General features: G+C 37.7%; 1 protein-coding gene across 2 annotated transcripts in view; it reads right to left on the minus strand.

Annotated features, from left to right (window-relative positions):
* Positions 1-3,950: 3,950 nt before the first annotated feature.
* BMAL2 (basic helix-loop-helix ARNT like 2) overlaps positions 3,951-12,878 on the minus strand; it is a 91,739-nt gene continuing 82,811 nt past the window's right edge. For both annotated transcript variants that reach the window (XM_020965114.2, XM_020965111.2), the window contains exon 16: positions 3,951-10,366. In XM_020965114.2, coding sequence (XP_020820773.1) covers positions 10,230-10,366 — 137 coding nt within the window. In that variant the 3' untranslated portion in view covers positions 3,951-10,229. The remainder of the gene's footprint in view (positions 10,367-12,878) is intronic.

Genomic DNA, 12,878 nt, shown 5'->3' on the forward strand with positions numbered 1-12,878 from the left:
ATAGGCTCTGAAAAACTTGAGAGGCTAGCAAGGCAATCAATAGACAAGTATTTGTGCTTGACTTTGTGCCAGGCACTGTGTTAAAGGCTGGGGATTACAAAGCAAGACAGTCCCTCAACTCAAGGAGTCCAATGGGGACAACATGTAACAAACTTGGCTGATAAAAGATAGATAAGAGACTATGAGGAGAAGGCACTAGTACCTGGGAAGACTGGCAAAAGCCTTCTGGAATAGATGGGATTTGAAAGTCTTAGAAGAGGCCAGGGAAGCTAAGAGTCTTAAGCAAATTGGGAAAGTGTTTCAGGCTAATGAAAAGCCATTGGGATATGGAGTATCCTGTTTAAGGAACAATAGTCCAGAAGAGTGGGTGAAAGACACTAAAGTTTAAGAAGATCAGAAAAGTAGGAAGGGGGAAAAGCTTTAATTGCTAGACAAGAGGACTTTGTATTTGATCCTGGAAACAAAAGAGATCCACTGGAATTTTTGGAATAGGAGGGTGGTCAGACCTGCACTTTAGAAAAATCATTTTGGTAACTAAGTGGAGGATGGATTGAAGAGATCACAGATTGGAGGCAGGGGCCTCAATTAGAAAACATCCAGTTAAGAGACAGATGGTGTCTGTTCAAAAGACACCCGGTATGCAGTCCTAGTTTCTCTCAAGAGGGGGAAAAGGGGAGCTCTTGGCAAATGGTCTCAAATTTTTCAGTGACAGTGATAGGACAGTTAGTTTGGGGGCATGGGGGCTGGAGAGGGTACCATGGAAGACTGGAGGAAAGATGAGCAGGTTTGGAACAGCTGCTTTGATGATGAGATAGTAACTTGGTTAAGGAGTAGAAAGATTGCTTTGCTGTATTGAAAAGGAGTTATTATCCCCAAAGTTCGGCCCTCAGGCATACAGTCTGTTGGGGCAAAACAGAAAAGGATTCCCCTGCCCCTCCCCCAACTTAACCTGTGTCCGTATTTGTTTGTTTTTCCAAAGAATGTAAGTTCCATAAGGGCTGGAACTTTTGTTTTTGTGCTTATTAAATTTCTGCTATTGAACACCCCTGTGCTAAGTAATAAGGATGTATAGATTAAAAAAAGAAAAAGAAAGAAACTGTCTGTGCCTTTCAACATCTTACATTCTGGGGAGGGGGGAGGAGCAGGAAAGGGTATCCTACAGATAAGTGAATATACAAATATATACAAAAACCCCCAAAGTAACTTCAAGGTGGAGGAAATACTAACTAGGAAAATTAGGAAAGGCCTCCTCTTGTAAGAAGTAGCTGTTGAGCTGAGTCTGAAGGAAGGTGAGGGGCAGACTTGAGGGAGACCATTACAGGTATGGGGATGGGATGGGGTGAGAGGAAAGTCTTTCCTAAGGCGAAGAAACAACAACTGGAACGTCCTGTTACGTAGAATCTGTGAAGGGGAGTAAAATGGAATCAGCCTGCAAAGACAGATTTGAGCCAGATTTTGAAGGGCCATACCTGCTCCACAGAGGTGTTCGTTTTTTATCCTCCTAGGGCAATAGGAAGCCACTTGAGCTTCTTCAGCAGGGCAGTGACCTGAGTAGGTCGGTGCTTTAAGAATATCAATTTGGCAGCTAAGTGGAGGATGAACTGGAAAAAGTGAGAGACTGAAGGGCAAGAAATCAGTTAAGAGGCTATTTATTGTCAAATAGCCAAGGCAAGAAGTAACGAGGCTAGAACTTGGGTGGTCTTGTATGAATAGAGACAGGAACAGAATGGAGAGATATGGAAATCACACTTTCATGAAGCTTACATGAAAACTAGGTTCTTCAAAAAAGGAATGAAAGTGCATGTGGAAATCAAAGCTGGAGCAAAGAATTCACAGTTCTTACAGAAGTCTACGTTTTTGTAATAGCAGGACAAAGGGAGGAGGGGATGCCAGAAAGAGGTGTGATATGAGTGGGGGATGGTGCAGCAAAGGTGGGAAGAAAGACAAGATGACTTTGCTCCATGGGGAGGAGCAAGGTCAAGGCAAAAGCCACATTCTTTTCCCTTGGGAACTGCTACACTATGAAGATAAGAAGGGTTTGCTTATCTGCAGAGGACCCCAGCTGCATAAGCATTGTCCCAGACTGGCTCTCAAGGACACACAGGGAGTCCAGCTTGGGGTGCAACTACAAATTATGTCAGCTTTGTCCTTCACACATTCAGGGCTTCCTGCATGCTCTGGGTCCAGTGTTTCTGGAAAATATGTAACTCAAAAAGATAAGTTCAGGGGACCCCTTAACAGCCCTTAACACATGGTAGAGGCAGACTCAGTAAGACCTTTAAATGGATTGGCTAGGTAGGGAAAAAGAGGGAGAGTAGTTGTGAATGTGGGTGGCTGGAAGGACACTCTTCCATGCAGTGACCCTGGCCTCCTTGTTGTCCTTTGAACAACTAACTCACTGCATCTCTGGACTCTGGGCATTTTCATTGGCTATCCCCCATGCCTGGAATTCTATCCCTTCTCATCTCCACCTACTGACTTCTTCAGCTTCCTTCAAGTCCTTGCTAAAATCCCACCTTCTATAAGAAGCCTTTCCAGATTCTCCTTAATGCAAGTGCCTTTCATTATCTTCCATAATCTGTTATCATCAATTTATCTTGTTCATATCTTGTTTGTAAGTGGTTGTTTGCTGTTGTCTTCTCCATTAGACTGTAAGTACCTGAAAAGCAGGGCCTGTCTTTTGCCTTTCTTTGTATCCCCAGTGCTTAGTAAAGTGCCTGACACATAATAGATGTTTAATAAATATTTACTGACCCACTGATTGTAGTGCCCCTACTAGAAAATAGGAAAGGGATTGGTTGGAGGGAAGTTAATGATTTCTGTTTCAGACATGTTGAGTTTGGGATGACTATGAGACATACACATGGAGATGTCTAGCAGGCATTTGGTAATTCCAGCCTAGGAGTCAGAAGAGATGAGGGCTATATGTGTCAATTTGGGAATCATGTTCCTAGAGAGATGAAAGGTAAATCCGTGGTAGTTAATTAGATCATCAAGAGTCAATCTGTCAACACATATATAATAATGCCAGGCACTGAGAATACAAAGAAAGGCAAAAAAAAAAGAAGAAGAAGAAAAGAAAAGAAAAGAAAAGAAAAGAAAAGAAAAGAAAAGAAAAGAAAAGAAAAGAAAAGAAAAGGAAAGAAAAGAAAAGAAAAGGTCCCTGCCCTCAAGGAGTACACATTGGAGTATTGACTGGTGAGGCAGCCTAGAGAGACAAAAGGTCTGTAGGGATGGGAGATTTTTTTTGTGTGGAGAGTGTAGGGGAGAGGAGAGAGGAAAAGCATGAAATGAATAAAGGAATGAAATATAGAAAGGGAAAGTGATAGGTCTCTGAATACAAACCACCTATTTTCTATTTTTGTCCAACTTGAAGAGAGTCCCTGACTCTCTCTTTTCTTCTTGAAGAGCACTGGAATAGATGGCAGGGCCAGAGTCTCTCCCTTTTTAAAGGTCCGATGAGTCATTTGTTCTTCCAGCTCAGTGGCCAATAACGAGAAGCTTCTTAATCTCAAAGTGAAAGGCCTTAAACTCTGAGTCACAGATGGCCAGAAAGAGCAGGCCTCATCATCCCCAAAGTACCAACCCTGCTCAGCACTGGGTCATGCACATGTAGTTGGCTAGAAGCAGGGAATGATGTTCTATATATGCACTATTCAACCCCCTTGTTACACTATAATTTGATCCTTTACTCACTCATTATTTAGGATATTGTTTTGTAATTTCCTTAGTAGAGAATTAAGGCATGACTCATAGTACAGAACCAAATGTGTTAGGTTTACACAGGCCAGGTTCCATTTGGGGGTAACTTCTCACTAATATATATCTCTTTGACTGATGCCTCCAGCTAGCTTTTCCTTGACTCTATCAGAATTATGCATGTAGTTAAGTTTGTTCAGAAAAGATAAAGGACCTTCAGTTCCTTTGCAAGCACTCAGACCCACAACACATCAAATATAGGACAGGCTTTATTTGACCGGACAGGAAACAGCAGAAACACTGAATACTCACACCCAAGCCCATAAACAGATGAACAGTTGAACAGCGCAAAACAACCCTCCTTCCCTCTCCAGTGGTCCTCCACTTTCTATAAGAACTACCACATTTGAAGAACCCCCAAATAGGTAAAGCACATGGGGTGGCTAGAGTTGACTCCTTTTACTTGGTTAGTCCCACTTCCTTCAAGTAACTCCACAGTCCTTCAGACTTATGTTCCATCGGAGTGCCCTCTTTAATTACTACTTCCAGGAAGTTTTCTTTATCATTTCCTGAAACATGGCATTCAGATTCTTTGTGTCTACTGAGAGATGCGTAATTCTCAGCAAGCTTTGGCTGTTATTTCTGATGTTTTTATATGTTAGGATTACAGATAACCCAGTTCTGTTCTTCTTTGTTTATTTGTTTTTAAATTTCTGTTTTGTTATCTGTTCTGTCCCCTGTGTATTCACGTTTTCTTTATGGGCCTTTCCAGAGAGAATTCATTGATTTATTAAGATTTTCCACTGAATCTTGGAGCTATCAAGTATCATATTTGTCTTTTTTCTGTTCGATTCTGTATCCATTTTACTAGATGCTAGTTTCCTTTCATTTAGCTCATAGCACTTCTAATCTACTTTGAAGATTTTTACTGTAAATCCATTTTTGCATCTGGGTATCTTGTTGGCATTTTTGTTTGGGCCTTTTTGTGCTACACATTTTTTTAGTTGCTCTTTTCATTTTTCTATGAGATTTTTCCTCTGCAAATTTCTTTTTTTTTCCTTTCTTTGGTTGTTTATTTTATTTTATTTGGCACATTTGGTGCTATTTTGAGGTGATGAAATATGAGTTAGTCTTAATTATTACTACTCACTCAGGCATCTTGGAATTGCCTCCTCCATGTTACTTTTTTTCTATCTATTTAGCAGTGAAAAGGCAGTGAGGTATAGCATGATAGCATGAAGGGATGGTCCTGTTGCCCAGTGAGGCCTTTTTAAGGATTTAGGAAATCCAAGCAGCAACAAAGGAAGTGGTTAGAGACTGTGACTGATCAATAGGGCAAACTCCTTAAAGAAAAGGGGAATAGGATTCAAAGTGCATGTTAGAAGAGCAGGAGAGGGGCCAACTCATCCTATGACACTAGAGCAAAGAAGGAGACAAGAGGTGGAAATGCACAGAGCTTTTAAGGTGTTGGAGAATAGAGTTTATAATCCATGGCCTTAATCTTTGCAAAATGGGAGTTGAGGTCATCTGCTCAGAGAGGTGAGAGGTACAATAAAGGCCAATGGAGAAAAGGGGAAGTTTAATAGATGATTTGGGGAGAGTAGTAGGTATTCAAACAGAGAGGAATAGAAGAATGATTATAGCTGATCAATGACATAATTTCAAATTTCAAGTGTGTCTGCTGGCTGCTCAGGTGGTATTTATAATTCATTGTTCACTAGCAAGAGTTTCCCTCCAGTCTTTGCCCTCTATTTAGGAGGGATATTAATGGTGTGCTTTTTCCAGATGAATATAGTGTTACTATATTTTTTTTAAAAAATCACCTAAGTCCATAATTTTTATAAAACATAGTTTAATTTTCCCTTTCCATTACTGATCACATATGTGTAAATACAAACACATAAATACAGGTGAATCAGAAAAGAGCTAAGAAATGTATAAAAGGAAAGTCTAAACCAGGCCAGCACCCTGGTTAACATTCAGCATGATATGACCAGGGGTTCTGTAAGAGGATATCAATCCAAGCAACACTTTCCTCTTTAAAATATTAAAAATGCAGTCATGTATCAAAAATATCTATTTACACGTGGCAATATTGGGGTATGAAAATAGGCTTAATTTTCTTTTTTCTGCTTCAAAAGTCCCTAATTTTTCTCTAGGCTAGGGGTAGTCCATGCTGCCAAACCAGTTTTAGAGACAAAAATGTGTCCACAGTGCATGTCAAATCCCAAAGTGTTCTGTGTCCAAATTAGTTTAGTAAACACTGGCCTAAAATAAAGATTGAGTAAGTCAGTTGCCCCTGACATTGTCTACATCTCTAATTGGCAAAATGTGTAAAAGCTTATCCCAGGCAAAAGTTTCAACAGGCTTTTTTCCCGAGGCCAAAATTTTCTGAGACTCAACATCCTCCAAGAAATTCCTGCCAAAGGTTATATCAATATGTGGCCAAGTTATTTTTTAACGCCTAGTACATACCTAGACTCTTCTCAGAAAATGTGTTCCATAAGATATCTTATAGAATAGCCATTATTTTAATGGTAGCACAGTGAAAGTTTAACTCAGAACTACCAGATAAAAATTTATACTATGTAAAGGAGTCACAACTGCCCTTCTAGTGTCCTATCTGGCTTGGTCCATTAAATTTCCAATGAAAAAAACAAAGCACTATACATAAAAAGTGATCTCTAGTATCTGCTTGGTATTTGCTTTCAATATGACTTTTTTTTTGGGGGGGTGGGCAAGAAGTTGTTTCTAGGAGCTCTATCTGCTCTGCTCACCAATGCTAACTTAGCAGATAAACCTAATCTTCACTTCTAGATGATAATTGTCACCTGTGTTGAAAGTTTGTCTCTAGATCATGACAATGATTGCAACTGAAACACATGCTCTAAAAATTAGTTTTTAAGCATATTTACATATACACATCTGGTGAATACCATGATCATCATCACCAACTCTGCATTTTTTTTGGTTTTCATTACTGTAAATACCACATAATTTATAGAATTCTTAAGACTTTCTTTTAACTTCTTTTGTTTAACAAAATATCTGTTTTAAGGTCACTTTTTTTTACATTTTTCTCTTTTTTTTCTCAATTACTTTTAAGCAAATCAAGTACACTACTAAAAGACGTGATACACCTTAAATATGATTTGTTCATCTACACTGTAAAAAAAGTCTGATAATTTTTAGATGGCTTCATCTTCTACAATTTGAGATAGGTTTTTATAAAAAATTGGTACATGAATAGTTCTGCATTTATAGCCTGACTTTGTACCACACGAGGTCTACTTTATACTTAATAATGCTTCATAGAACTGTTATTCTCAGGTAAATAATATGAACTATTCTTTTGGCCCACCTGGATAACATAATCCCTTCATATAATATACTGGATTCTGACCCCAATGTTTCAGTCCTGTGTGTTCTAATGACAAAGCATCATGTGACCTTAAAGATCACCTTTTCTGATCTGATTGTTTTTACTGATGAAGAAACTGAGGTTCTGAGTGGCTTGCCTCAGGTGACACAGCCAAGTTTACTGCAGAGCCAGTCAGTACCAGAACTCAAGACTTCCTGACTTTTTCTACTCTTTCTACCCTGATATATAGCATAATATAAAGTAGTATGCTGTTTTCCACCAAAATATAACATGTACATGATTTGTGGTAGGAAAAGAATAATAAATTTTAAGTCATATAAATATCCTACTTTTTTCCAAAGAGGAACATATAGTTAACATACACTGTTCCAGAAAAATCCCCTTACCAGCAGTGATAAAACAGTATTATACTATGCGTCATTGAAACAAATGCTTCTGGTTAAAGAGTCAGAGGACCTATGAAAGGTCTGTCCTGTGCAAGACTAGTGGATATAGTATAGGATCAACTACTAAGAGGTGGAGAAGTGGATAGAGTGCTGGACCTGAGTTCAAATCCATCCTTAGACACTTACTTGCTATGTGACCCCAGACAAGTCACTTAATCTCTCTTAGCCTTACTTTCCTCATCTGTAAATTTGGGATGAAAATAGCACCTCTTTCCCAGGGTTGTTGTGAGGCTAAAATGATATCTGTAAAGTGCTTTGCAAATCTTAAAGCATTATGTAAATGATAGCTATTATTATTAATAATTACTCCAAAAAGCAATTGATCTTCTCCTCAGTTGACTATATGAAAACCTATACTTTTGAAAGAGGAAAAGTTCTGCAGTGGGTAGGTAAAGCAGGGATCTGCCACACCTGAAAACCCTACTTCATGTTCTGGCGCCATGAGCCTTTCCAGGAGCTACCCAATCTTGACCCATTCAAATCCAACCATGCCGTAGCTGGGCTCATTAGTTTTCCCTCTTTTTTTTTTTGGGGGGGGGGTGCTCATTAGTTTTGAGGTAAGCATTAGAGCCCTGGATAAACACACCAAGCAGATGGGATCCTTTGGTCCACCTTCAGTTAACAATATAGCTCAAGTTGTCCCAGGTCAAACCCATCCCTCCTGAGATTTTCTGTGCCTGAAAATGGGCTGGGCCTTTCCCAGGTTTTCAAGATCCAGAACTTATTCATACCTAGTGACACATACCAGGATCCTGTAACAGCAAAATGTTTTCTTAAATAATGTGTGCTAACTTGTCCTCCCCCTCACGGCAATATCTTTTATATTTCAAGAGAATTTTATTTAGTCCATATTGTTACTCATAAACTTACTGTACTCCATTTCTCCTTATAAAAATTGAAATTTAGAGCCTGCATAAGAACATAAATCCCACACTGGGTCTAGCCATTAGTCTAGACAGGCCAAGGCTCCATCTCCGCCAGTGGAAGGTTTTTGGGGAAGTTACTTTCCACAACGTCCTCCTGAAAGGCTAGAGATGTTCTAGCCTAAACATCTCTCCTTAATTAATTAATATTGAATAATTAATTAATTCCAGTAATAACATTCCATTGTATGAACCTCTGATTACATCTGTGTAGGGATCTCCCTCTTCCAAACAATCAACAGTAAAGAAACTCTCTCTGTCAAGGCCTATCAGCAACTGCTCTGAAAGTTAAAGTCTTAGAAAGTTGCCTGGGACATGGAGAAATTAAATGACTTGCTCAGGGTCACACAGCTAGTATGTTTCATAGGTGGGACTTGACTTCATGTCACTTTGATTCCAAGGCCAACTCTAACCACTATGCCATACTGTTTCTATGTTATACATTTTTGTTAAACTGTAGATTCTTATTCATCTCCAATGTCTAAAAAGGGTATTTTTTTTTTATTATTCTGAAGAGAAATAATGACTACTTGTCCCCATGAATATGAGGAAGATAGTGACCAGTCCCTGGGTTGGTTGGTGAGGCCTGCTCCTTTCTCAACATGGAAAGCCATAAGTAACTACTTTCTATACAAATATTTGTCAAAGATGACTTGTTTAGCATATATCCTGGGCAAGTTACTTAATCTTTCTGGCCCTCAGTTTCTTTATCTATATGAAGAGAAGGGATCACTAAGATGCCTTCCGGCTCTAAAATTCATGTATAATAATTCCATGCCCAAAGTTGACAGTAGGAATACTGAGTAAAGCAGAGTCTACTGATTTACATATAGAAAGAAATCAATAGCCTGGCTTTAAGGCACCTTAAAAAGGCTCTTTAAAAAAAAACAATTTTAAAAAATCCCACCTGTGAATAAAACATCAAATTTCTCAATACTTTTTGTAAGCTTTGATTAAGAAGTATTTGACTCAGAAGCATAGGATTCCAAGCTAGAAGGGAACTTAGAGACAATCTAGCTTCAAGCCTGTCATTTTAAAGATGAAGAAAGTGAGACCTGGAGAGATGAAGTGATTTGCCTAAAGTCATATAGACAATAATTGAAGAACCGGATTTAAAATTCAGATTCTTTGATTCTAAATCCTGTGTTCTTTGACCTCTCCTCCTCTGGACCTAACTCAGAGTACCAGATTCAGCCTGTATTTCTTGATCTGGTTCCTATGCTAGCCTATAAAGAGTGCATACAATATCCTGTGTGATTATGCTACAAATAGCATTGTCCTTTAAATTTTGTGGTACTCCCCTTGTCCTTATAGCCTATAAACCCTATTGTCAGTTAAGAGCTACACACTCAAGTATTGAAAACATATCAAATAACACAAGCTTGCTCTTTATCGATACAAAAAGGAAAAGAAAAATACATCATATAATTAATCTCATGAACTCAAATATCACACAAAGAAATAAACAAGTAATATCATACAAAGAACAATGCACATTTTGGGGAATAAAGGATAAGAACATTTTAGCATAAAAGAGCCAAACCATGAGTATAAGCAATCTCACTCTATAAAGGATTAGTAATAAACTCTGAGGTTCTCCAGTGGTGGAAAAACTGCAGCTTTTCACCTATTCCTTCATCAGCAAGCTGCAATTCAGTACAAATCAGTAGATCAGTAATTTGAATGAAAAGTAAAAATAGGATTAATACAGTACTGAGGAATATACAGTTGTATATTAAACACTTTTATACACTACTCATTTGTAGAGAAAGACATGAGCTAGAGTGTCCACTGGATGTCACTAAAGTCAGCTGGGTCCCCCAGACCTCCTTCTGCTTCTAAATAATTCATGAAGGCAGCCATGGCAGTGTCATCATTTTCACACATTGCATCAAAATCCAGCTGTGTGTTGTCACCTAACAAATTTTAAAAGAGACACAGAGTAAATATCGAGGGTTAAATGGGAAAACATGGTAAGAGAAGGTTATACCTGATTCAACACGGGGAAGAGAATAGGTAAAAGGCATAGTGGAGTAGCATTGAATACCCAGAAGATATACTCTTACCAAGTATTTTACAAATGGGAAGGGAGAAGCATGGTAGAGAGCATCTGGATATTTGGATGAGGATTAACGGTGGGGAGAAACAGAAGCAATGTCATGGTAGAAGAAAGTACAGACCACTGACCCACAAGTAGGAAATGAATAAGGAGTTTCAGAAGCACATTTTAAGGCAGGTATGAAGGAATGATATAGTGGTAAAGGTAAACTTCAGCTATCTAGACAGTTGCTGGAGATGTCTTTTTGTTAAAAGTGGAATAGCTGATAGATTCTTGACTTCTCTTTTTGAAAATGTGGAAAACTATAATGCAACTACTCTTCTGGATCTGATTCTGAAGTAGAAATGAAAAGAACCTTGAGGGGATGTGACTACTCTCACTGTTCATGATGGACAAAGAAAGGAAAGTGAGGTATAGACCGACATGCATTCCAAATTTGGAGGAGAGTGGATTTCAAAAAGTTCATCAAAAGGATACTGCAGATTCCATTAACGAAGATTCTACAAGGGAAATTGGCTCGAGCTAAGGTATGCTCATAAGAATGAAATTCTGATGACACAAACACAAATTATTCTTATGAGGAAAAGGGAAAGTTTTATTTATTTATTTGAAAACTGTTTCTTTTTATTATACACTTGCCAAGCATCAACAAACATGATCATTTCCTTATACAAAGAAGAAAAGAAAAAGAGGGCTGTATATCACACTGTGACTGTATTAAGTTAGTTTTACAAACATACTTAAGTTTTTGAAGTGTATATTAAATTTAAATACTGTTAGGGCAGTTTCAACACTTCTGAATTACCTCCTGCTCTCTTCTGCGTATGTTTTAATATTTCACTGATATTCTTTTCTTTTTCGTTTTGGTTATCACTATTTCTCCACTCATTCCTCATAACCTCTCCCCCCAAATAAAAGCCTTCCCTGTAACAAATATAGTCAAGTAATACAAATCCAATCATGATCGTTGCTATTCCACTACTCACTCTCCATAACATTCTCCTCCCCCAAAATAAGAGCCTTCCCTTGTAACAAATAAATATATTCAAGTAATATAATCCAAAAATTGAAAATGTATGTCTCCTCTTGCATCTCTAGGCAATCATCTCTATGCTGAGAGGTGGCAAGCATATATCATCATCATCATCATCATCATCATCATGATTATGGCTTTTCTAGAGCTATGATTGGTCATTTCTTTGAAAATAGTTGTTAAGTCTTTCAAAGATATTTTCCTATATAATATTGTCCTCATTATATAAATTGTTCCCCTGGTTCTTCTCACTTTACTATGCATCAATTCACACAAGCCCTCGCAGGTTTCTTTAAATCTCTCCTTTGCATAATTTCTTATGGTACAATGATATTCCATTATATTCATATGCCAAAATTTATCCAGCCATTGCCCAATTAGTGGGTACCTACTTTGTTTCCAGTTTTTTTTGCTGTAACATAAAGTGTTGCTAGAACCATTTTTGTACCTATGAATCCTTTCCCTCTTTCTTTGATCTCTTTAGAGTATATGCCTTGGAGTGGTATCCCTGGATCTAAGGGGTGCACAGTTTAGTGACTTTTGGGGCATAGATCTAAATTGCTTTCCAGAATAGTGGATCAATTCCCATCTTTCTAAACAGTGTATCTCTAAACATCTCTCTAAACAGTATGCTTATGGTTCTATAGCCCATTCCCTTTATTTCATCTTTGCCAAACTGATGAGTATGAGGTGGAACCTCAGAGATGTTTTAATTTGCATATCTCTTATTATTAGTGATTTAGAGCATTTTTTCATATGACTGTTGATAGCAAGCTCCCATTATTTGAAAATGTTCATATCCTTTGACCATTAATCTATTGGGGAATGGTTCTTATTTTTATATATTTGTATCAATTGCCTTTGGAAAAGATCCCTTGAAACTTTTTTTAGAGAAATTTGCTGTAAAATTTTTCCTAGTTAACTGTTTCCCTTATATTTTAATTACATTTATTTTGTTTGCTAAAAATTTTTTTGTTCTATATACTCAAAGTTATCTATTTTATCTCCTATGATGCTCTCTATCCCTTCCTTGGTCAATAACTTTTCAGAAGGTAGAGTTTTATAAAAAGAAGTATCCATATAGAATAACACAGATTTTTAAAAGACAATCATAAGAGAAGTTAGAACAGGTAAGAGAATGAATAACAAAAATATGTCATAATAACTTAAGAATGGCAACAAAGTTTAAGGCTAGAATGAGTTGAAGCTAGCAATGAAAGCTTAAGACAGGAAAAGGGGAGCTTATTTCTTTATTAAGGGCTAGAGAATGATTAAAAAAGAGAGAAAGAGAAAGATAGCAACCCACTTGATATAGATAGGATAATGATAATAGATA

The sequence above is a fragment of the Phascolarctos cinereus genome, unplaced genomic scaffold (assembly GCF_003287225.1).
Source record: "Phascolarctos cinereus isolate Bilbo 61053 unplaced genomic scaffold, phaCin_HiC Scaffold_1;HRSCAF=81, whole genome shotgun sequence".
In the NCBI taxonomy this organism is placed as follows: domain Eukaryota; kingdom Metazoa; phylum Chordata; class Mammalia; order Diprotodontia; family Phascolarctidae; genus Phascolarctos; species Phascolarctos cinereus.